We start from the raw sequence: 25,322 nt of genomic DNA on the forward strand, positions 1-25,322 counted from the left end.
TTAGTGGTCAAGAAACATTTCTTATATTATAAATGTTGAAAACAGTTGTGTTGCTTAACATTTTTTAAACCCCAAACAGTAGTGGAGTCTTAAATAAAATTATATTTTTATACAGGGGTTTCTATACAATTATTTTACTTACTATAATTTAAGTTATTCTCAGGAATGCATAAAGAAAATAAATGTAAAATCATTACATTAAACATACAGCACAGTATCTCATTAATATCATAAGTGCACAACTCTAAAAATAAGTTTTGTAAAAAGGGAAAAAAGATAAGTGTCTTTTTGGAACATGCCTTAAAAATGCTGCCTACTGTTTGTAGTCAGCTCACTAGGTTTTAGGTCAGAGCCATAGTCTTTTGAACCGTAACCATTAGACTCTATACTGCACGCTGATGTTGTTCCTTTTTTTTACTCTAACATCATTGAAGATAATCATTTATTTACATTGTGGATATGACCTCTAAGTAGATTTTTAAAGGCAATTGTCCTCAATTTATGGTGTATATAATAACACTGTGACATCCCAGCAGGGATGATGAACATGGCTTTCCCAAATCGGCCAACAAAAGAAATTAAATCAATATCTTGGCTGTTGCAGGAGGGGGAAATTACATTGTCGGAATTTGATTGAGAAAATTGGTTTTATTGCATTGGCTGAACAATCTGATGTTGTTATGGATTATCCGTAACTCAGAGAAAAATCCCCCAAATGAGTGACACATCCATGGAACAGTGGAGGGGTCACTTTGTAATTGAGGTGTGACGGCTCCTCTGGTGTCTCCATTGATTTTCCAGACGTGACGCACTTTATCTACATCGGACTGCAAGTAATTATAGATCTTTATCTTGGCAATTGATGTAAATTGGTATACGATTAATGTAACAGGGTAGCTTTATTGATACTTACCAGCTCACTTTTTGTAACTGGGAATTACAAACATACATAAATAAGTGGAAATGCATGTAGATTTAGAAGATCTATGAGTAAATTCTGCCTTTACATGAATATGCATTGTTGTATCTTAGAAGACCCTAATGCAGTGGCTCCTACAGTATGTTGTTGACATTCATCAGTGTTTGTGAAAGACAAATATTATTATTATTATTATTAATTCTATATCACAAAACAATAAGCAGGTTTTTTTTTCTTTTCTCAGATGCCAGTGTCTCTAGATGTTTCTTTAGAAACGTTCTATCATTATAGAAAAAGCTAAATGTCTGTGCCACATTAGAGAATATTTAAGCAGAAGAGTCTGTCAAGGGAGGATGCCCTTTTATTATTTCACACTAATGAAAACCAGCAAGTGTTTGCAGTTTGCTTCTCTTAGTCTATCAAATCTCAAATGTCTCTCAATCTACTGTAACCAAAGTTTTGACCTGATGATGTCATCCTCCTGTGTGTTCATTGAAGTCACCATAAAACCAAAATTCACAATTCTTTATTTTTTTTTATTTTTTTTTGAATATTGTGATATTTAATATTAATGATTTATTGTTCACATCATTGTTTTATTCATTTCAAACCACAATGATCCAGCGATCCATTCCCAATGGACATAATCAAGTCCCACCCTACATTTTGTCTTGTTTGATAAAGCCATTCACTCGGATTTTATTCACATTAGGGAAGAAAAGACTATCGCAGTGTCTGTTTCATGCCGACTTTAACAGTTCTTCTTGGCTCTAGCACCTCAGAAAGTTCTTAGTTTATATAACATAAACACTACACGTACTCTGGAAAAAGGTGGAATGAGCTCCTTCAGAAATGTTCATCGCAGATTGTGCAGAGGTGACAAAGTGTTTGATGTTACGTGTCAAGTGTTCAGGTTATTGAGGATAGAAGATATCGGCACCACAGTCAGGTATCTCATCTTATGGTGTGTTAGCCTCTTGAGTGTGGGCATGTTTTGAACTTAGTGTCAGATCCGGGCCCAGGAACCCTGAGGAAATGATGATTACGTGTCGAAATGCAGTAGCAATGCATTAATATTCATGCACTTTTGAAGCATTTTCATCTGTGTGTTTGTTTGTGTCTGATGAAAAAGATGAAAAGACCTGCGGACCTCATGAATTTCGCTGTGAGAATAACAACTGCATCCCGGACCACTGGAGATGTGACAGCCAGAATGACTGTGGAGACAACTCCGATGAGGAGCATTGCAGTGAGTCGCTCTCATCTCTCTGAGCACAGTAAAGCTTTTTCCACACTCGTGTTTGTACTAAATTGTTTTAACTGTCAAGAAACATTGTCTGGAATCTTCAGAGGCCAGTTTCACAGACTATTTGAAGATTTCTTACTTTCTGTCTGTTTGTTTACCATTTGTCTGTTCGGTTCTGATCTTGCTCATATTGCCACAAAGAAAGATCAACTATTTAAGTGTGTTTTATGCCATGTCATTTTTTACTTATGTTTCAAACCCATATGTTCTTTCCATACAATGACTGTTTATAGTAATCATTGGCTGTCAAATTTTAGAACAAAGGACAAAAAACATGCAGCTTGACAGTCCATGGCAACAAGAAACTGTTGCGTGGATGAGATGTGTTTTTTTTTTTTGCTTCAAAAATGAAATGGCTGTTTTTATCGTCAAATTTTGCTAAACCAAATTGTTTGAATGTTATCTGGAGAATACTTTTTTTTTTTTTTTTTTTTTTTTTTAAATGATGGTAATACCATCATTTGTACCATACTTAAAGCTTATATATATGAAGAATTATAAAAGTATTATCCCTTGTAATGCACCTTATAATGCACTGTACGGTCTCATGAATAACTGTAATCAGTGTTATAATACATTATAATTCTTATCTATTCATTGAACACACCTTTAATGCATTAAAACATGAAAAACTACCAATTTTAAAATGTAACATGGAATCTGCCAATATTATAATGTATTTAAACTTTGATTACAATTATGTAAATGTGAAAAAAGAATGCATTATAATGTCAATTATGAATACCTTTATATTGCATTATACATAAATGCTTCAAGTAAAGTTTTACCAAAATTATTTTAATTAGAATAAAACAAATTCTTACTTTAAAATAACTATTAAAAAATACATATGCATATGTGGTTAAAATAACGTGAGTTTGAATAAATAATGAGCATGTATAATGTCCAAGATGCCTTCGTTTTAATGGCCCTTTTTCGTACTTTATGTTGTTAAATCAACAACCTATTTCAAACAGTTTATATTAACAGGTTTTTCTAACCACCCAACATGTTTTTCTAGCCATTACAGCCTGTGAACTTTGAGAACAGCCCTTTTATACGTTCTAATTGCTGATTAGTCTGCAAATAGCTCCTTTTAAGTTCTTGGCAAACATGCAAGAACCTTGAAAACAGATGGTACAATGCCAATTCATCTCCAAGTGCAAGGCCACTTTGGCAGTTTTGATTTTCTCTTGCTGCCTCTCTGCTAGAGACTATTTCAGTTTTTTCAGTGAGGGTATGGTCAGGGTAGCTGTGCATCTATAGCTGTCTTATTGTGCTTTCATCTCTGCAGAGCCGGTGACCTGTAATCATAAGGATTTTGCCTGCGCCAGTGGGGACTGTATCTCAGCACGCTTCCGTTGCGATGGTGACTATGACTGCGCTGATAATTCAGATGAGGTCAGTGAATGCTAGATGTCATTCGAGGTCAGCACAGCAGTTGACTTATATTCCCAAACATTCCCTTCTAGCCATTTATTTCAAAGCTGTTTAATCTCGGTTGTCATACACCATTAGTCCTCATTATCTTATGGCTTTATCAGAAAGTGATGAAGAGAGTGGATATTTTTTACATTTGACTTTCAAAACTTTAAATCCTGTCCTGACTCTCTCCCTAATTATTATCAATAAACAGTAAAAAAAAAAAAAAAGATACACTGAAGTATGAAATGACACCAGACTGAATTCGTCCTTGCTTTGTGCTTTTTCAGAAGGATTGCGAGACTCATTGTGCAGAGGATCAGTTTCAATGCCACAACAATCTCTGCATCTCACGTAAATGGTTGTGCGATGGCCAGGAAGACTGTAAGACAGGGGAAGACGAGAGAAATTGCCTAGGAACAGGTAACTTTATCACATCTTGTGGTCTTTAAAGCTGAGGTTTATCATTTCTGCACTACTAGCATCACCAAACAGTTGCAAACACAATTAGTTCCCTAAATATTTCCCCTGTCAAACACATAGTCCCTCCCCAAACTCACACCATTGGTTGAACCCATGCTTGAGATGCTCAAACAGACAGAGCAATATTGTCATAGCTGTACAAAGCCATACATTTACTTCTGCTTTTCGTCTGAATACCTACAACGTATTTGCTTATAGCGGTCTCTGCACATTAACCTGGCATGGGTTGGTATGTAAACATTGACAACATTAAACATTTCAGCTTTAAATGTTTTATGATTACATTGTCTGATAAGTTCAAATGCTGTTGCTTACTTTTGTCTTTCAAAAGTTTGTGTGTTATGTACATAATAAAGTGACTTAGTCAGCTCTCTAGTGTGTTTATTCCTTGGTTAAATTTTTATTTAACCTACGAACTTATTTAGAAGCCTCAATATTTTATTATGTGCATATTTTCTAGAAATCTCCTTTGAAAGTGCTTGAATTGAATTTAACTGTGAAGTTTCCCATTCCAGTTCCAAAATCGTATTTTTCTGCACATTAATCAGAATATCTGACTTAAGCTAAAATATTTTCAACATTTTATAATAGTATTTCTATTTTTTGCGGTAAAGCTCACTAAAGCCATGTAACTGATTTTGGCATCAACAACATAAAAACAACTCTATATGGTCACATGACAAAAACTTTAGATTAAGTGGGTCTGTTTACAGTTTACCCACTGTCACATATTACCCCACTCTTCCTGTACACGTCAGTTGAATGTAGCTGTGTCGGAGTGTTTTTTTTTACCCATCATCTGTTTTGCAGTGCTTCCCTCCTGCTCTCTAAATGAGTATGTGTGCGCCAGTGGAGGTTGTGTGTCTGCCAGCCTGAGGTGTGATGGACATGACAACTGTCTGGACAGTTCTGATGAGGTCAGTCCTCTGGCAAGACCCTCTCACCTTACATAAAGCGCTCCGCTCTCAGAAACTGTGCACAAGTGCAGTAGTGAAACAAAAACAAAGAGATGTACAAGTATATATTTTGGAAACACATTTGAGGAAGATACTACTATCCCCTATAAAACCTCTCTAGGGGAAAAAACAGATCACAACAGGTTAAAGTGGACAAGCTGGTTCAAGTTCAGTTCAAGCTGAAAATCAACATGAAAAAACATTTAAAATCCATTCGACTTTCTTAATCTCTGTGTGAATCACAGTTGAAAAACAAGAGGGATTCAGCTAAATAGGAAAGTACATTCAGAAGCAAGGCAAGTTATTAAATTTCTCTGAAGGATTATGACAAAGATTCTTTGTTTTTGGCATAGCATGCACTGATGAATTGTGCACAATAAAACCAGCAACATGTATTAAAGGGATCATGTGTTATTTTTGTATTATTTGGTGTAATAAAATGGGTAAACATGCTTTAATGTAAAAAAAAAAAAAAAAAACTTTCACATATTCCCAGTCTGTCTGAAATGCACTGATTTCTGCAAAGCCACTCCTTCCAAAAAGCTCAGATTGCTCTGATTGGCCAGCTGACCCAGTGTGTTGTGATTGGCCAAACACATCAAGTGTGTCGGAACTGTAACGCCCCTTACCATAATCCAGAGTTTCAGCTACCAAAGCATATGAAGCATTTGTTAAACACAGTTAATAATAATGTGAGTTTGAGCCCCAGTCGGGTTCTGAAAATGTGGATATCAAGCAAGCGTGCCGCACAAGCCCTGAAAAGTGAAGCCAAAACGTCTCGATCGCCCCCTGGTGACTGGTCCTAGTATAGGTCATAAGCCCCGCCTCCCCGTGTTATTCAACGGGACGTGAGACCAACTAAACAATTAAATACACTTCAAATATATTTTTTCCAAAGGTGGTTTCTTTCATTTGCTGTCGTTTTTATGACGCGGATGTAAGTTCAAGTGTCTGTTTCAAAAATAAGTTGGTTTTTAGTTAGTTACGTGATGCAGTGGTGTAACTTCATGATTGACAGCTGTGATTGACAGGTTCTCTGAGCGAAGTAGTCACTGAAGCACCAACGGACATTTTTTTGGGATCTTCGGAGGACTGAGGAGATTGTATTTACTTTATTTTAACAAGCCTCTTGTCGTACTGCAATCAATTTTTAAAAAAGTGTGCAGAATGCACTCTCCCTGAGTGCATTCTGCGAGAGTGAGGGCGGAGCGTTGATTTCGCGGCTTTACTTCCTGCTCACTACTGCGCAGGTCTGGTCCCGAGATCGCTACTGCGCAGACTCAAGTTCCAATATGTCAGCGCCATATCGGGACACTGGCGGCTTCAGTTCTCATCAATGGAAGAGAGCGAAGGGGCGTCGTCCATCTTTTTTTATAGTCAATGATATCAAGCCGTTCGATTGGAACCAATTTTGCATGCACGACTTGAGCAGGACGTTTTACAGTGGAAAATAGTCTTTGTATATAGCCTGCATTTTACTCTCCCAGGTTCAGGAAGCTGTCCTCTGTAAAATGACTGTGCACAAGCAAACCTTTGGGTTGTACTGCTCAGGAACAGCTTTATAAATAAACTGTAAAAACGACTACGACTAAAGGCTGTAGTACACTACACTACTTTTGCCCAGATTTTTGCCCAGATTTACAGTCTGGACAAGTTGCCAAAGTCAGAGCTACTGTATGCAGATTTGAGTTGACAGATTTCACAGAAAATCGTGTAGTGTATAATGGTCACAGACTCCGATTTTCTAGCTTCAAAGTTGGATTTAGCAGCAAGGCTCGTGTTTAAGTGTGAGTTTGTTGTGTTCGTATAATGACTTGAAAGTCTGGTATTGTGTGATTCTCAGTCGTTTAGTGTATGATGCCCAGTTTTTCCTCTGTAACTATTTACAAAGTCGGCAAGTGTATGATGCCTAGTTTTTTTCAAATCTGTTCAGAATTTAAAAGTCGTTTAGCGTATTCCAGCCTTAAAGCTGATTTCAGCTGGATTTTTAATCAGTGTAGAACAGATGAAACAGTTGACAATGTAATTGATGTCACACTCCACAGTGAAACTATTAATTATTAATTAGTTTAATCAGATACATCAGTAATCAAAAGTGCAAAACCAAAGACAGATATAGAACACTAGTACTATATATATTAGTTCAGAAGCTCATATTTATGATTTGTGCGTCAAACAAGCAATTAACATAATAATGGCATATTGTTTTAATTAACTGTGAGAAATACATAAGCACCATATTGGAAACATAAATTGTTTTAAACATCTAGTATATTAGACTCATGTTTGACTCCATGGAAACAGAGACTTTCTGCACTTTCACAAGTACAGCAAACTCTTTCTCTTGAAAGTGAGTATTTTAGGCTTTTGTTGTTCTGCTCACACCAGATGGACTGTGTCAAGGAGTGCAGAGAAGATGAGTTTCTGTGCAAAAACCATGCTCACTGCATCCCCAAACGATGGCGCTGCGATGACGTGTTTGATTGCGTGGACCACAGCGATGAGGAAAACTGTGGTCATGGTATGAAGATCTGCATATTTATGGTCAAACTTTAGTTTGGTGAACAAACATTCACTATTAACTATGACTTTTGCCTCAATAAACTCTTAATTTACTGCTTAATAATAGTTAATAAGGTAGTTGTTGGTTAAGTTTAGGTATTGAGTAGGATTAAGGGATGTAGAATATGGTCATGCAGAATAAGGCAATAATATGTGCTTTATAACTACTAATAAACAGCCAATATGCTAGTTATATGCAAGCTAATAAGCAACTAGTTAATAGTGAGAATTGGTCCCTAACTAAAGTGTTACACTGTTATAAAGACAGTTTTCATAATTAAATTGTTTTGGACATGATCAAATTGTTTATGTATGTGCTTGTTCAGGTTGTCATAACCCTTTTTACTGCAAAAATATCCATGCGTTACAGTTTAAAAACCAGTTTAATGTTGTTTATTCAGATGCTTTCTTCTGTCGCCCCGATGAGTTCATCTGCAACAACACCCTGTGTAAGCTGCATGTGTGGGTGTGCGATGGTGAGGATGACTGCGGAGACAACTCTGATGAAGACTCCGAAATGTGCGGTAGGATATTCAACTCTCCCAGTGGAATTGCATGACCTACAGCAGCGCTTTTCATCTCCTGAACTTTTGTTTGAGTTTTCTGATGTTAAACTCTGTCTCTGTATGTACAGTAGGAGTCACTGACTGCATTACCAATTAAATACACCACATGAGCAAAACTATATCACTGATTCCAGGTTCCAACAAATGAGTAATTTATAAAATACTAGTATAAAAAAACATTTTATGAATCATATAGCTTTACAATGCAGAAAAAATGGCACATACTGTAACATTTTGTTCTTATTTCTATAGCCAAACTACCTTGTCCTCCAGCAAGGCCATATCGCTGCAGAAATGACAGAGTGTGTCTACGGCTTGATCAAATCTGTAACAATGTGGATAACTGTGGGGACAACTCAGATGAAGATGAATGTGGTAGGCTCATTCACAATAATGATGCCTTTATCCTCAACAGCACAATGAGAAATCCATCTTTTGTGCCATACATTTTATTTAATTGACAAAAAAAGGCCTAGTCTAGAATTTAGTGGTGTCATTGTTTTGCTAGCAGTTCCTGAGGTCTTTCGAATACAGACAGTTGTGCTCATTTATCATTCAAATGATCTTAGTAAATTTGATGGAAGACTCGAGTAGTGCTGAATAAGATGTCAGCTGAAGTTTGGATTGAATGGATGTTTTCTTTCCTTTTTTCCTATGGGGCCCAAACCAGAGACAGTGTCAACTAGGCCCAAGCCGTGCGGGAAGGCAGAGTTTACCTGTAGTAATCGTAAATGTATACCCGCACAGCTACAGTGCGACCTGTTTGATGACTGTGGAGATGGAGGATCAGATGAACAGGACTGCAAGGCTTGTACGTGTTTACCAAATCTCTCAGATACATCCGTCGGAAAACAAGCAATATTGTCCGATTTAAGGCAGTCTTGGTGGATTACATGGACACGTGCTGTGCATCTGGAATTGTCCTATGAAAATCATTCAGACTTATCTTCCAGATGAGTTTTTTTCTTATACTTAGTTTAGTTGTCGCCAATGACCAAGCATCAAAACACACACACAACAACAACAACAACAACAACAACAAAAATCCCATCATGCACTGGGACAGTGGGTTGCAAGTATAAAGTATATCACTTCAAAGCTCTCTCTCTCTTTTATTCCAGCTTCAAATGGAGACATATGTGGAAAGAGGATGAATCCATGTGGGGAGGATGCAGTGTGCAATCATACAAACACAAATGCAATTTGCCACTGCAAACCTGGCTTTCAGAGAAATCTCAGAAGCAGAAAGTGTGAAGGTACTGTCAGACTATTTTCCCTGATTCTGTTAACGTTCAGAAAAATGATTCACTGCTTTATCTGAGGGGGATTTAGACTTTCAATGTAAAGTGTGCAATTTCTGTGACACCAGCGTCACCCAACAGAATTGTAATCTGTTTGTTTGAGCAATTCTGTGCTTAACATTAGCTAAACCAGAGTCAGAAGGGAATGGGTTTAATATGCCCCAGTAAATAAAGTTGGAAAATCCCAGTAATGAATTCCTCTATTTTTAATATATCTTATATATCAGCGTGATATATTTCCTAATATTTTGTGTTAGACCTACTTATGCGCTTTATCACATAACATATGAGATGTGTAAATGTATTGGTAACAGTCTATGTAATTAATTAGACTGAGGATTTCTTTTAATTAATTGATTAAACTCAGATTTAAAGTAATTTTGATTTAAATGGTTTTGCTTTGAATCCTGTCCTGTCAATCACTTTATCATTTAGAGGTTTTCCGACACATTTTTTTGAGATTCAAAATGCCTGTTCTTTTTATCAAGCAAAAAATGTTTCAAGGATCAAAAAATGTAAAGGATCAGTGTTTTCCTCTCTGTGTGGTAAAACTTAACCAGATGCCAAAGTTAAGCTTAAGCTCCTGAAAATGCTTAACCTACTGAAAATGTTTTGCATTTAAAAGAACATTTCCAGTAAAAGGATTGTGCACTCACATATAGTGTTTTTGCTGGGAATCAATGAGATTTAGTGAGCAGACCATATCTTATGTTTTATTTCCAAGCACTCAGCATGTGAAAAAAAATCCTTATGGTGAACGTCACACAGTTTGCACAGCCAAAAAAAAGATTTTCCAGAGAGTGCTGTTCCTCAATAACAGACTTTTGTCCTTCCCTCTTTTTTTTTGTTGCAGAAATCAATGAGTGCCTTAACTTTGGCACTTGCTCTCACTATTGCACAAACACAAAAGGATCATACAAATGTACATGTGACAAAAATTATAAGGATATGAATGGTAGCTGCATAGCAAAAGGTAAGGATCTATATTTTCTATTGACTTGACCTTTGGCTTCACTGTGACATTTTATTTAGATTTTGAATCACTTATTAGATCTTTTCATACATTAGCTCACTACACCCGGCCTAGATATACATTTTAAACCATTCAAAGCATAAGTATTATTTCTGTGGTAGATTTATACTATATGTTGTCATACACATAACTATATATTGTCTTTTTCCTGTAAAGTATTGAGCTTGAATTACTGATTATTGATTGATTAAAATGCATATTGCTGTGTTAGAATGATGTATCTGCATCTGTAATTGTCAAACTGTTGTCTTAAACCCAAAATGGAATTTAGCCACTTTTCATTTTTTTTGCATATTAATAACTCAACGGGCAGGACCAGAAGATCGAGTGCTCTACATAGCTAATGACACTGAAATCCGAAGTTTTGTGTATCCATTTAACCAGAGCCATGGACACAAAGTACATGCTCGCATCGAGGAAAATGCCCGCATCATTGGGATGGATGCTCTGTATCACCAACAAAAGTTTATCTGGGCTACTCAGTTTAATCCCGGTGGACTTTTTTACAAAGATATCCTAAACAGGAGTCAAACTAAAACAAATGTTGGCATCATAGTAAGTATCATGAGTCTTGTGTGCAGCGTACGTTATATTTTCTCAGGAAAATTCTGGATGTTTCCTTCTAGTTATTAATTTATTTTTCTTCTTCTGATTAATACAGTAATTCCACATCGCATCTTCTTAATATAATGATATACAGCAAACATTTTATCTGCTTCTATGTTGGTATATGTACTTTTCATTGAAAATACTACCCCATAATTTATGCATTTTACCACTATTTTATAATAAATATAGAGATTTTAGACAAGCAGGATATTATATTTTGATCTTCCTTGTAATTAGTCAGTTTGTTTATACAGTATAACATATTAAAACAAAATCATATTTTGAGTCCAAACCTAGTATGCCTACTTTGCCCTATCCCAATATCAAAAGCAGTTTCTGAAATTTTCTCCATGTTTATGTATGAATAGCTTTTTCCTAAAAATACCTTATCGTACGCATAATCTTAAATATTCTATGATGTCTTTGGCCCACATGGGAATCACCTTGTTATCTGGGTGACTTTTGCAGTGCCCAGACTTCCGCAGACCCAGAGATGTGTCAGCTGACTGGGTGACTGGTAATATCTACTGGACAGACCACTCTAGGATGCACTGGTTCAGTTATTACACAGCTCACTGGACCAAGCTTAGATACTCTATTAATGTGGGGCAGCTCAAGGGACCCAACTGCACCCGTCTGATAACTGACATTGCAGGAGAGCCTTATGCCATTACTGTCAATCCAGTCAAAGGGTAGGAGCATGTTTCAATACTATTTAGGCTCCATTTTCTGCAGTTTATTATTTTTTTATATATATATATATATACAGTGGGTGTCAAAAGTCTATAGGCACATTGAAAATAAAGTTTTAGAATTTAAATCAGTTGAAAATGAATGGAAGCTTGTTTCCGTCACAGAATAAAAAATAAAAAAGGTAATTGCGACTCGTTATCTCACAATTCTGACTTTTTTTTTTCTCAGAACTGCTTGTTTATATCTCGCAATTCTAACTTTAGAACACGCAATTGCGAGATATGAACTCACAATGGCAAGATATAAACTCACAATTCCGAGAAATAAACTCGCAATTCTGACTTTTTTTCTCCCAATTGTGTGTTATAAAGTCAGAATTGTGAGATATAACCATGCAATTCTGAGGGAAAAGTCACAATTATCTTTTAAAACATTTTATTCTGTGGCAGAAACAAACTTCCATAGAAATGTTATGATTTAAAATGATTTAGGATTCTGAATTACTTCTAGGTCACTTATCAAATAAGCAAATTTATTACACTGACTTCTGAATCCCGCTGTATATAAACTGGAATACTTGGTATAATATACTAATATTATATTTTGTAAATATTTTACCTATTTCAGGATGATGTATTGGTCAGTAATAGGTGACCACTCACACATAGAGGAGAGTGCGATGGATGGCTCCATGCGTAGAGTACTTTTGGACAAGAATCTTCGGAGACCCACAGGTATGTTTTTGTATTTCTGCTTTCTGTTTTTGCTTTGAGTCCTCAGCTGTTTTTCTGTGAGTGTGATAAATGAGAGGTTGTTGTTTTGGTTCTTTCTAAAGGGACGTGGTCAAGGTCTGAATGCGTTTGTGTAGAAGCTTGTTGGTCTCGCATCCTTTTTTTCAGTACATCACAGCACTTTCCTCATTTCCGAGTTTGAGGGAATGTTTCAGATGCAATGCCTTTAGGTAAACCTGCAGGCGTGTTCCTCAGGGAAACACTAAGTACCGCTACATTTAACCATGGCCTCCTTTACAGGGGCCAATATTACGCCTCCAGTGCAGCTTTAGGAATCCATCATCTCTAGAAAAGGAACAAAACTGCAACATCCGAGTCTTTAATCAAGAGAGGAAATGTAATGAGTCAAGCAATGCAAACTCCGAGAAATATGGGACAAACTTTTGCTGAGTTTATTTCAGGAAGAGAAAAAGGACACATATCTGAAGCTTTTGTGCTGAATATGTCCACACCGAAGCAAGGGTTTCTTAAAGGTTATTTAAATACATAAAAAGTTCAATTTAGCACCTTATTGACCTTAACAGCCTTCGTCCTTCTACAGTCTCACATGACCTAAATGAATGAAACTCTTCTTGCATGTTGTTATTTATTTATTTATTTCGGTAAACATGTGACAGTTATGGTCAATAATAACCTGTTCTCATTTACTGGATTGTTTTCTTGTGAGCTTTTGCTTTTGTGTAATATGTGTACATGTTTAAGTATGTAAAGTTTCTTAACATTCTGTACCAAGCTCTGAAAATAACTCTTCCCGTCATTCATCTGTAGGGTTGGCGATTGATTACTTCAGCCAGCGTGTGTACTGGGCCGATGCCGAGCTCTCTGTTATTGGTAGTGTCCGTTTCGATGGCTCAGACCCATTGGTGGTAATCGATAGCAAGCAAGGTGAGAAGAACAGTTGAAAGGGAATCTGATAGTATTTTGCTTTGTTCATGTATCTTATATGCCTGAAATCATTAACCATTGAAATGGTTTTTAGAAGATTCAATTTTGTCTAATGTCATTGCTTCACTTCATGCTTGCACAGGAATATCACATCCGTACAGAATAGATATTTTTGAGGATTACATTTATGGAACAGGACTGAAAAATGAAGTTTTCAGAATACACAAATATGGGAAAAAAAACATTGAACCTCTCGATCTGGGTATTGAAAAAACAACAAATGTCCTGATCTCTCATCGTTTCAAGCAGCAGGATGGTAAGAGACCACATTTTCTCTAAATGTTTTCTCTTTAGTTTCTCTTTTTCCATTTTTACCTTGGAAAATAATGAAATTGTTATTTTTTAAGAGTTATTTTATGGATCCTAAGAGATTATTTTATAGATTCAGACTTGCCGCTCCTTCCACGTTTTTGAAAGAAAATGATTTTGCAGTGTTTTGAAGGTCAGAGTGATATTCTTCATCAATTGCATGCACAGTATTTTGAGACTGTTATAGTGTTCTGTTCTTATGCCTAACGTTAAAGTAGTAATCCAAGTTCAATTGACTAAGTCGCCAGAGTTGTTGTATATACAACTATTATTTCTTGGAACAAAGAAATGCATGTTTTTATTTTGTTTTTTACATGAGGCGATCACATGGTTTCTTCATTATTGTTCTGTGCACCTCATTGAGACACTCTACAAAAATGAGTACAGCCCATTTCATTTGCCTCCCCTATGCATTGTGTTTGTGACCGCATTCTAATATGCTATCTTCTCAGAAGAGGACCTCCTCTGCTGTCGGTCTTGGTTGCTCTTTGTTATCAGGTTGTGTTAATGGCCTCACAACCTAAAAAAGATCTTTCTGTTCTGGTGGGTTTGTAGTTAGGGGCAGCAAAGCCAGTCCCCACTGACTCATTAAAGTCAGAGATCTAGCCTTGCTGGAGAGACTTCTGCACTGGCAGCAAAAGCTAAAAGTATAGGTTTGATGTCCTCAGCAAAACACTAAAGATTGATACAGATGTCCCCTTATACTGTCGGCATCTCTGAGTAACGGCTTTCAAATCTGCAGCTTTTGAGGCGCCAGTTCGATGAGCTGCTTTGAGAAATGAAATAAATAAGCAGAAAATGTATGGCACTTTCCACAAATAGGTTACAAAATAGGACCTGGAACTTGACTTAACTTTTTTTTTTTTTTTTTATAAATGGTGAGTGAAAGAACCATTTACCCTTTAGAATATGTGGATCATCAATCTCAATATTAAAGTAAATATAACATTTTGTGTAAATTTCTAGTATACATTTCTGGATAAAAAGTTATTTTTGTGGTTTATATAATTTCCTGGCAGTAAAATAATTTGAATAAACATCAAAAAGCCAGAATGGGTAAAAAAAACACTGGTCTAAATTTAGTTATTAGACAAAATGTTGGTTTGTAGTAGGAATGTCAAAAAAATGTGTAATAGGTAGAAATTGATGTGGTAACAGGGTTGAGTGCAATATGTATGAAACAACAAATAGTTTTTTCAGGTAATTATTTGTTAATAAATAATTATCATGATTTTAAACTGAAGCTCAGCATTGATTAATCTAAATGTTATTGTACCTTCCAAGTTAAATGTATGCTTTGTCGTTTTTGTATTCAGTGGCCAATCCCTGTCTACGGATGACCTGCGATTTTATGTGCTTGCTCAATCCAACCGGGGCCAGCTGCACCTGTCCAGAGGGGAAGACCTTGGTCAATGGCTCTTGTATTGACCCCATTGTCTCAGGTCTGAAGCCTCACTTTACTGTAGGGCTGCTCACTTTGATTCGTTCTTTGCTAAGCCGGCTGTTTTTTTGGGGGGGATTTTGTCATTTTGGGGGTCTATATATATATTTTTTTTTAATTTAAAATATTAATTTATTTCAATATGGTAAAGGTGAGCTGTGCCGACCTGCCTGTGAAAATGGAGGGCGTTGCTTGGGCAATGAAAAAGGAGACTGGCGCTGTTACTGCTGGCCCAGTTTCTCTGGAGAACGCTGTGAAGTCAACCACTGTACAGATTACTGCTTAAACGGAGGCACGTGCACTGGCTCACCTCTCGGTAAGAAACTCTCTTAGCTTTGTGTAAATTTGAATACATGACTGAATTATTTGCCTCAGTTTGAGTTTTGAAGTATTTAAATGGTCTTATAATCATTACTTGTTACATATTACATGCACTCTACATGCAGCTATTGTGCCCAGCAGTTTCATTAAGAGTTTTTTTAAATACATTTTTAAAAGAAAGATATCTGTAACCAAAAATGTGTGGCAGTGTGTGTGCTAGTAATAACATAATCTAAATTTATTCAAAGCAGCATTATGGACTGTGGTCTACTCTGTATGGTAATTTACCATGGATCTGTTTTAATAAAGTATTCATTTAAAAAATCGAGCATTTTAGAAATGTATAAAAGATTGCTGATGACAAAATCAGATGAGTGTTTGTGTCTGCACCTCAATTAAAATTAGTCAAGAGTGTCATATTACAGCTTCGTCTATCATAATCAATCAAATGACTGATGAAGCATGCAAGAAAGCAATTATTCTCAACATCAGAATCCTCTGAAATTTGACACATTTCATCATTTTCTCTGGCGATTGTTAATGGCCGAGTGAGATGCAGTTATTGTTATTAAAAAGAATAGTTACTGAGCGACTGCTTCGCTCAGAACTATAAATACAAATGTATAATTGTTGAGGTCATGTGAACTCAAAACTCAACACCATTTATTGAATCTAAACAGAAAAGCTCCTTCCACCCCAGATTTCTGACCTATAGTGAAAACATTTGAACACATGCACTTTGTACTATGAAAATTGTCGCTCTGCGTGTGTATATATATATATATATATGTATATAATAATTGTATTATATACAGTGACCAGGAAGGAACATGTTCAATATAATATAATATAATGTAATATTCTAAATAAAATGTTATTTTATTAATCATCTCAGTTTCTGATAATCCCAGGTTGCTATGGTCACACAGGTTTGCTTATCCATTAAACTTGCAGCAAATTAGCCCAAAAGAAAATATGAATAATTAATAATAACTAGTTATAATTAATTATAAATATTTAGATCAGCTGTAAGGATGAACTTTATGTAGCAGAATTAATACCACAATCAGCTAACCTGTTCATCCAGCAAACACTCAGTGTTAATTGTTTATTAGTTGTAAGAAATGTTCATTTCTGGGGTATAGGAAATAACTTTCTTACTGTACAGTACTACTACTCAGAGCATGTAGACAAAATCTGCATGATTAGAGACTCCAGTACATGAGCATGAACCACAAACAGCTTTACATGTGAGGCAAACAAGAGTTTATTAACTAGACTAAACACTTAGACTAATCTAACAGAGAACTGAAGCAGAATACAGGAAAGCAAGAAGTTATCACATTGTTTGAAGTGCAACAGATCAACAGCTTTGAGCAAACCATCAGTTTCTTAGTTCTAACCTTCTTTAAAAAGGGGTAGGGGATGCTTAATGTATCATGATGAGACTAAGTTTGATACTTGTATGTCTCGCCCATTTGAATAAAAGTGTCCTAATGCAATTTGTTGAGGCTCCAGTTGATCTATGCTGAAGTCTTGATGAGAGAGAACAAGTTTGAGTCAGAGGATCTTTGACAAGGCCGCAGCCTGGCACAAACCTGGACTTTTAGCTCAGCATCATCTTCATGTCCGAATTTCTCAAAATCAGTGTGATCTTTAAACCATTAGGATGCCACACTTCCAGGGGTCAGTGAGCCAATGTTAATTTAAACTTTTGGATGGAAAGCGTATGTTCCTTTGTCTTCGAGCATGGTGTTTTGCGTATGTAATTTGATTGGGTGTTGATGGAGAAACTATTAAAAGTTCTTAAAATAATATTATGCTGCATAGGTATCGAAATTTGATGTAAATGATCATTCAAGAAATTAGAAAGTATAAAGTATAAAACATTCATTCAAAGAGTTTAGATTAAAACACTATAAAATAATCTGATCTGGCTCAGTCACTACAAACTCGTGGCCACAAAAAAACAGGATGTTGTTTCCTAACATAAGAAGCTGTGGCCTCGAGATATTATCACGTTCCCACAAGTGTTATGTTGTGCTCACAACAACACTAAGTGAACTGAACATGTCCCTTCCCTGTCACATTAATTACCCTGACTTCATTAATTTACATCGTTTTTTTTTTTTTTTTGGCACTTTTACACTAAAGCTTTTGGTGGCAGAGCTTAGTTCATTTGGTTGCTGTTAAAGCTGTTTTTAGACAGCTTCAGTGTATGGTTCTTGTGGACTCCAGTACAGTTTAAATGTATAAATTGCCTAAAAAGATACCTTGCTCATTACCTCTCTGCTGAAATTGCCTTCAGCAAACAACTCACATTCTCTGCAAGTTTTGGTAGTAAAACTGAAAAGGACAAAACAAAAATAAAATGCCCACGTCTGCTACTCATGGGCGTTTCTTCTTAATGTGGACACGTCTGTCTACTCCAATCATAGGGAAACCTACTTGCCGCTGCATGACAGGCTTCACCGGTCCAAACTGTGAGAGGCGGGTCTGTGATAATCACTGTCTGAATGGAGGCACATGTGAAATAAGCGCTGGAAACCAGCCAGTGTGCCGCTGCTTGGCAGAGTACACGGGTGACCGCTGTCTGTATCGTAAGTATTGTAAGAGATTGCTTGTACCCAGCAGAAATAGTCAGTGACTACATTTTAATTCAATAGGTCAGTGATTCTCATGGCAGCTAATTACATCCACAGCTGTGCCCTTTTAATTCAGTATCATCATAATCCATATTGCTTGTTTAAATCATTCAAGTACCAAGTGAAACAGGAAGAAAGAACTGTGGAGAAAATCATATGATATCCAGAGAGGGTTTTTCTCTTGAGTTGTTGTATTTTCAACATAGAAGACTAGTCACTAAATTGTGGTTAATGGAACAATTGTTACATTTTTCTCTCCACAGCTGGAAGCAGCAACATAAAAACCCCAATGAAAGCAAATATTGTATCTGACTCAAAAGGGCATTTGAACAATATGTGCCCAAAGAGGTTTTCTAAATGCTACTGTAACAACCTTGAGGTGTTTCTGTGCTTTGCTGATAAAATATTTGTTGTTATAAAGTCTTTGTTATTATAATTTGTTGCAAAACAATTTAATCTGTGCACCCGTAATGCATTTTTAGTGCTCTGAACCCAAAGGGGTGACGCATTTTCATCTTATTACCAGTAGATATTTTATCCGGGTAATTAAGTCTCATTAAAGCTTTGTAAAATTCTAATTAAACTTGAACATGATATGAAAGAAATGTGCTCATGTTATCTTAATTAGGGACATATCTTGTGTTTTTTCGGTTTCTTTTCCATGACAGATATCTGTCATCACCACTGTGTCAATTCCAAGGCGTGTACGCTGTCCGGATCAGGACACGTTGAATGCGTGTGCCCGGCTCGCTATGAAGGGATCAAGTGTGATGTCGACAAGTGCCTGCGCTGCCACGGAGCCCCATGTATCATTGATGGAGATACGGGAGATGTGGCTTGCAAGTTAGTTGACTGTTTTTTTGATATTGCTATAAAATTGTATGTTTTTTTTAGGCAAGACTACTTGTAGACGTACCAAAAGGGAGATTTGAAACCTGTTTGAAAACACTCCTTTTTTACAGATCTGTTTGACGACGGTATTGGCATAGTAATTGCTCATTTTATCTTTGAAAATCATTATTCCTCTTAAGCAAATGAAGTGCAGAATTTATGTTGTGCCCTTTAATTCGTCTCATTCTGCAAAATATAATTGTATCCAGGATAATACATTTTCAGCACCGATGGTGAACATTCATGTAGCTTATAATAATACAAAGCCTATTTATGTAATTTATATGGTTAGCCCAGGGGTGTCCAAACTTGGTCCTGGAGTGCCACTGTCCTGCAGAGTTTAGCTCCAACTTTCCTCAACACACCCGCCTGGAAGTTTCAAGCATGCCTAGTAAGACTTTTATTAGCTGTTCAGGTGTGTTTAATTGGAGGTAAACTCTGCAGGACAGTGTCCCTCCAGGAGCAGGATTGGACACACCTGGGTTAGCCTGTAAGTTTCCACTTAAATTACCTATGTAACAATCACATTTTTAGCTCATCCAAATTGTTGTCACTCTGCCAGCTGTACCAGCGGTCGAATCGCCTCCAGCTGCCAGTTGTGTGATGGCTACTGCTATAACGGAGGCACATGTCATCTTGACCCCGACACCAGCCTACCCTTCTGCCAGTAAGAATGACTAAATGCATCCTTTTGTCCACATTCCAAATGCCAGCTATTAGTCCCACATGGCGCATACCTTTGAAAGCCTTAACCATTCATTTAGAAAGGTTCTACAGATCTCAGAGACTTTGACAGACTTAAAAAGCACAAAGGAACAATTAGGCCACACTCTTAAATGCCTAAAAGCCTACATTTAGTTAAAAATCGAATTACAGCAAGCCTGAAAATGAATAATCAGAGCTACCAAATATACTGTAAGTTTGGGGTCGGTAAGATGTATTAATGTTTTTGATGGTAAGTATCCTATGCTCACCAAGGCTACATTTATTTGATCAAAAAACAGAAATATTGTGATGTATTATTATATACAATTTAATCATACGTTTAATACATTTTAAAATGTAATTTATTCCTGTGATGGCAAAGCCGAACATTTCTCTAGTCTTCAGTGTCACGTGTTCCTTCAGAAATCATTGTAATATTTATACTATGTATTTATACTAATATACTGATTTGGTGCTCAAAAACATTTCTTATGATTATCAATGTTGAAAACAATTGTGCTGCCTAGCATTTTTGTGGAAACTGATACATTTCAGAACTGTTTTATGTATATAAAAGTACAGCATTAAAATGAAATAGAAATCTTATAAATGAAACACTATAAATGTCTTAACTGCCACTTCTAATCAATTTAATCCTTTCTGAATGAAAGTAATAATTTATTGGTAACACTTTATAATAAGGCCTCACTTGTTAACATATCTTAATGTATTAACTAACATGAACTAACTGAGCAATTTATTACTGTATTTATTCATCTTTGTAAATGTTAGTTAATAAAAATACAGACATTCATTGTTCATGTTAGTTCACAGTGCATTAACTAACGTTAACAAATACAATAATGTATTAGTAAATGGAATTTAAATTAACATTAACTAAGATTAATAAATGCTGTAGAATTGCTGTATTGTTCATTCTTAGTTATTGTTAACTAAAATAGTTAACTAATGTTAACTAATGAAACCTTATCGTAAAGTTTTACCTATTTATTTATTTATTTAAAAAATTTATCTTACTGACCCCAAACTTTTGATGTCATAATATCTGTATAATTTTTGGATTACATAATTTCGACTATTAAATATACTGTATAGCCGAAACTGCATAAAGTCCTGATTCATGTCAGAGCTTCAGCACTAAGAGAAAGAGAACGTTCGCACAAACCATGTGAAAAATCCTCTATGTATGGGAAATCTCACTTTTTATTAAACAGTACTGGTTAATTATTAGTGTAAAATCATGAATGGCTTTTGAGCTGTCATTGCTGGGCATGGTGTTTTGTTTCAGGTGCAACAGGTGTTTTCTTTTTGTTGTTATTGTTTTTTGGCTTTGCATTGATAAATGAGGTTAGGCTCTCACAGCGCAGGAGCTGCTGACAGAATGTCCATCCTGTGGACTTGTGTATATTGGGACGGCATCCTGAGAACAGCTGGAGTCCTGCTCTGTTTGGTTTGGCAGGCAGGAATGGATACATTTAGAAAGCCTGACAATTTGTTTTGTCGAGAATAAATTCGCTTTTCTATTGCGAGATCAGGAGCTGTTGAAGGCAGTGGCTGCTTGCAGAGCACCACGTGTTTGAGATGTTGATTATAGAGGTAGTAAAGGCCACAAAGCTTTCAGCTGTGACCAATGAAAAAATATTTGTCCCTCACACTTTTATTTGAAGAATTTCACTATTTGTGCTGCAAGTATTCATGGAATGAAAAGTGTTTTGAAACCTTGGTTGACAGGGCTCCATATGTACATTTTATTAAAAAAAATGTTTTTTGAATATTTGTAAGTAACATTTTAAGTATTTATTTATTTAAAATTGTAACATCACAATACAAGGTAAAAGCTGAATTTAGAAAATTCTAAAAAAAAATATAGAAAATATTATTCTTTTATGTGTATGTGTAAAGACCCCAATAAATGGTTAGAGTTAAATGTTCGTTAATTATTTCCCATAATGCTTGCCCCTCCTGAACGTCTTTTCCTATGCAAGATATTTACAGTTATCATTTTGTTCCCATCAGATTTTATTAGCTGCAAACGCAGATTGTGACAGAAGGCATGTATAACGGATGCTCTTTGAAGTGTGATGGTTAGCAAGCATTAAATTATCACATATTCAGTCTCCAAACTTAAACGGGTTGTAAATGGTTGTTTTGAAAATCGTCAAATGCTCTATGCACTTTATAGGAATGACTGGCATAATTGAGAGAATGGAATCAATTTCTATGCAAATGATCTCTCTTTTTGTATTGTGAGGTCCCGATAATGTATTTCATTCCCTGGCTCTGAGTCACAGGAAATGTATGGAATGATGGATGTGTATCTGCCGAGCAGTCATCATAGTTGACCTGAAATGAATATCATTTAAATTAATTCCTTATCAAAGCTTAGAGTCATATATATGGGAAGGCAAAGTTTTTTTTACTTCAAAGCACAGTTATTTACTTTCATGATGCTCAGACATCCTGACAAGAAGGAAACATAAAGCATTTTTCCAATTTTTTTTAAGAACCAAAGAATGTTCTCTTGATTACAAACAGATCACAAATTAAGTAATTCTTAAAAAATGCATATATATATATATATTGTGGCGGGAGGAGCAAACTACAGACACAATAGGAGTGGTGTCAGGCCTCGGAGAGGCATTTATTAAAAATAAATAAACATAAAATGTCCAAAGATGGGGGAAATAGTGTTAAAACAAAAGGGGATCTGGTGTCCTCGTCATGCCAGGGAATCGTGAAGGATGGGTGGTGAAGAGATGGGATGGGTCCAGGTAAGGGGGCGGTGTCCGGCGGTCGCACACGCTTCTCTCTCTCTTTGGTCTGAGGCTGAGGCGGCTTCGGCATCGCGGCTTGTCCTCTCGAGGCCCCAACAACTGAGGGGAATAGCGGCCCGGCATCCTAGCCCGTCAGCGGCGTCACGCATGTTTCCGCATTCCGGACCATGGGTCCGGCGACTCACATATTGGACCCACGAGGACACCAGTGTGCATGCACAGAGAAGAGACCAGTCTCTCGAGGAGAAGCGCGCTCAGCATTTAACAGCGGCGGTGATGAGGCTTCATTCTCTTCAGGTGTGCCTCATCACACGCCGCCAATTCTCCTCTTCAGCGCCCCTCCTCTCCAATCACACCCACTCCAGTCGGGAACCTGGCGAAGAGCGGCGAGTTAAGGGACGGGGTGGCCTGGCCCACCCAGTCAGAAGCTTGGCCCGGCCCACCCAGTCAGAAGCTTGGCCCACCCTGGCCCCACACCACATTACAGTCAATCACAAAATTGGTGCGATATTCAATTCAGCTCCAGATATGTTATTTTCTGTTTTCTTCCCAACCCCCTCTTTTATTTCCTCCAAGACAGACTTAGCTTATTCCTTTCGCTACCTTTGAGGTAAACGGACGTGCTGAATTATGAAGCAATATAACGACAGTAACAGCCAATGAACTTTATTAGAACTATTAGTGAACTTGATTACCACACTCTAGTAGCCTAATAAAACACAACATGCACAGATTTCTTGTTCCGAAAGGACAAAAGAAAACCACTTTAGCTCACCAGGACACAGCTACCTCCTCCTCATCCATTTGCGGCAATGAGGTCAGAGAAATGGATGAGTCAAGTTCATCAGCAGCTTCCGATGGTGTCAAAAGCACAATTACACCCACTCAAAGATGCAGCAATTCTGTCCCAAATGATTTAAACAGGGCAAATCCTTACCATCCGGTTCTGAAATCATACCCCCAAACTCTTTTTGGAGGGAGAGAGAGATGCTTTTCGGCCGATTGGCATCAGTCACGGCCGTGGCTTGAATATTCTGCAGAGCGCAATGCATGCTTTTCTTTTCTGTGTCGAGTGTTCGGTGTGGCTTTCTCTGAAAATGGCACGTTCGTTTCAACAGGTTTTGGAAACTGGAACTAGAACGTGACCGTGGTCTTCAAAAACATTTACAAGCCTCGACCTCATGGACAGAGTTTTGCCGCTGACAGGTGTCGGGGGAGACCGCAGCATGTTTGCTCGGCCCCCAAAAGATAGAAAATAATCGCTATTGCATAAAAAGCATGGCAGGTGTTGTGAAGTTTTTAGCAGTCAATGAGCTTCCACTACGCAGGGATTGTGAAACATGTGACAGTGGGGAAGATTGCATAGCTGCGGGATTTTTGCCAAGTTGTTTAAATACACATTGGAAAAAGATAAATACCTGGCTGACATTACATCAGGTATCCCACAAAATGCAAAGTACACTTCCAAAACCATCCAGAATGAAGTTATTGAAATTTTGGCATCCATGGTTCGGAAAAAAATAAAACCGAAATATGACACTGCTGATTCAGCTGCATTCTATTTAAATAGTGATGGCACAAGGGATCGGTGCAGAATCAAAAATACAAAACTGGTGTGCACATCCCAAACACCCAGATTGGGCTCAGGTGCAAGGACAACTAAGTAACATAAACGAAAAAAGAAGCGTGAAGTCCGTACACTCAAAGTAGCTGCTCCAAATGAATTTATTAATAGCACAACGTTTCGAACCTCAGGTCTTCATCAGGCACAATCAGATCGGTGCAACACTGAAAATTTATAATTTGTTTTGTGTGCAATGGTGTGCCAGAGGAACATCTCATTGGCTTGTTAGAACTCCAGCAGCTTGATGCAGATTACATCACTACTGAAATATTACAACACTTGTCTGAAACAGGATACAGTGCTGATAATATAATGAGACAGTGTTATGATGGTGCATCAGTGATGAGTGGGGTGCGAGGTGGTGTTCAGGCTTTATTAGGTTTACAAAGGTTGGGCAGGCATATCCCCTACATCCACTGCTATAACCACCAGCTTCACCTCACTGTCATACATGCAATTCAAAGTGAACCTTGTGCCAAAAGATTTTTTTGACATGTCAGGCTCCCTGTGCTCTTTTTTTCAGGCATCATACTGTCTCTCAGAGATACAGTTGCCCATATCTCAAGAGACTTTTGGAAATCCACTGGACAAGTCATTATGAAATCACAAAATGTGTTGTGGATAATGAGGAAGTCATTCTTAACATTCTTTTTAAGGTTTCCAGTGATGACAATGCATCAGTTGACCTTGCAAAAGAAGCCTCCAGGCTTCTCTCTCAGCTGAAGCGACGCCATTTTTTAAAAATTGGCAAATGTCTGATACACTTCTCGCCATTTTAAGACCAGCAAATGCCATCCTACAGTCTCAGCATGTTGATTTGTACAGTGCAGCTGAAGTTGTGCAGGGATGTTTTGGTGCACTGAAAAATCTCAGAGAAAATGACAGTGAATTTCAGCAGGACTGCGCTGACATATCTACTGTTGAGCCCTCACCAAAACGTCTAAGGACTTTGAATCCCTCCTATGGTGACTCATTTTTTCACCTTTAGGGAAGAAGGGCAGTCAG

At 37.1% G+C, this 25,322-nt stretch overlaps 1 protein-coding gene across 5 annotated transcripts in view; it reads left to right on the top strand.

Annotated features, from left to right (window-relative positions):
* Positions 1 to 25,322, top strand: part of lrp1bb (low density lipoprotein receptor-related protein 1Bb) — a 295,311-nt gene that overhangs the window by 261,735 nt on the left and 8,254 nt on the right. For 4 of the 5 annotated variants that reach the window (XM_082175929.1, XM_082175930.1, XM_082175931.1 and 1 more), the window contains 20 exons: positions 2,052 to 2,168; positions 3,520 to 3,626; positions 3,938 to 4,070; positions 4,941 to 5,047; positions 7,475 to 7,607; positions 8,050 to 8,172; positions 8,467 to 8,589; positions 8,885 to 9,025; positions 9,336 to 9,470; positions 10,369 to 10,488; positions 10,862 to 11,103; positions 11,626 to 11,849; positions 12,478 to 12,584; positions 13,410 to 13,526; positions 13,669 to 13,842; positions 15,212 to 15,337; positions 15,488 to 15,652; positions 18,096 to 18,257; positions 18,971 to 19,145; positions 19,756 to 19,860. In XM_082175929.1, the coding sequence (XP_082032055.1) occupies positions 2,052 to 2,168; positions 3,520 to 3,626; positions 3,938 to 4,070; positions 4,941 to 5,047; positions 7,475 to 7,607; positions 8,050 to 8,172; positions 8,467 to 8,589; positions 8,885 to 9,025; positions 9,336 to 9,470; positions 10,369 to 10,488; positions 10,862 to 11,103; positions 11,626 to 11,849; positions 12,478 to 12,584; positions 13,410 to 13,526; positions 13,669 to 13,842; positions 15,212 to 15,337; positions 15,488 to 15,652; positions 18,096 to 18,257; positions 18,971 to 19,145; positions 19,756 to 19,860 (2,836 nt within the window). Of the gene's footprint in view, positions 1 to 2,051; positions 2,169 to 3,519; positions 3,627 to 3,937; positions 4,071 to 4,940; positions 5,048 to 7,474; positions 7,608 to 8,049; positions 8,173 to 8,466; positions 8,590 to 8,884; positions 9,026 to 9,335; positions 9,471 to 10,368; positions 10,489 to 10,861; positions 11,104 to 11,625; positions 11,850 to 12,477; positions 12,585 to 13,409; positions 13,527 to 13,668; positions 13,843 to 15,211; positions 15,338 to 15,487; positions 15,653 to 18,095; positions 18,258 to 18,970; positions 19,146 to 19,755; positions 19,861 to 25,322 lie in introns of those variants that run through there. The other variant, XR_014207575.1, reaches the window with a different exon arrangement.

The sequence above is a fragment of the Leuciscus leuciscus genome (genome assembly GCF_965113295.1).
Source record: "Leuciscus leuciscus genome assembly, chromosome: 7".
NCBI lineage: Eukaryota > Metazoa > Chordata > Actinopteri > Cypriniformes > Leuciscidae > Leuciscus > Leuciscus leuciscus.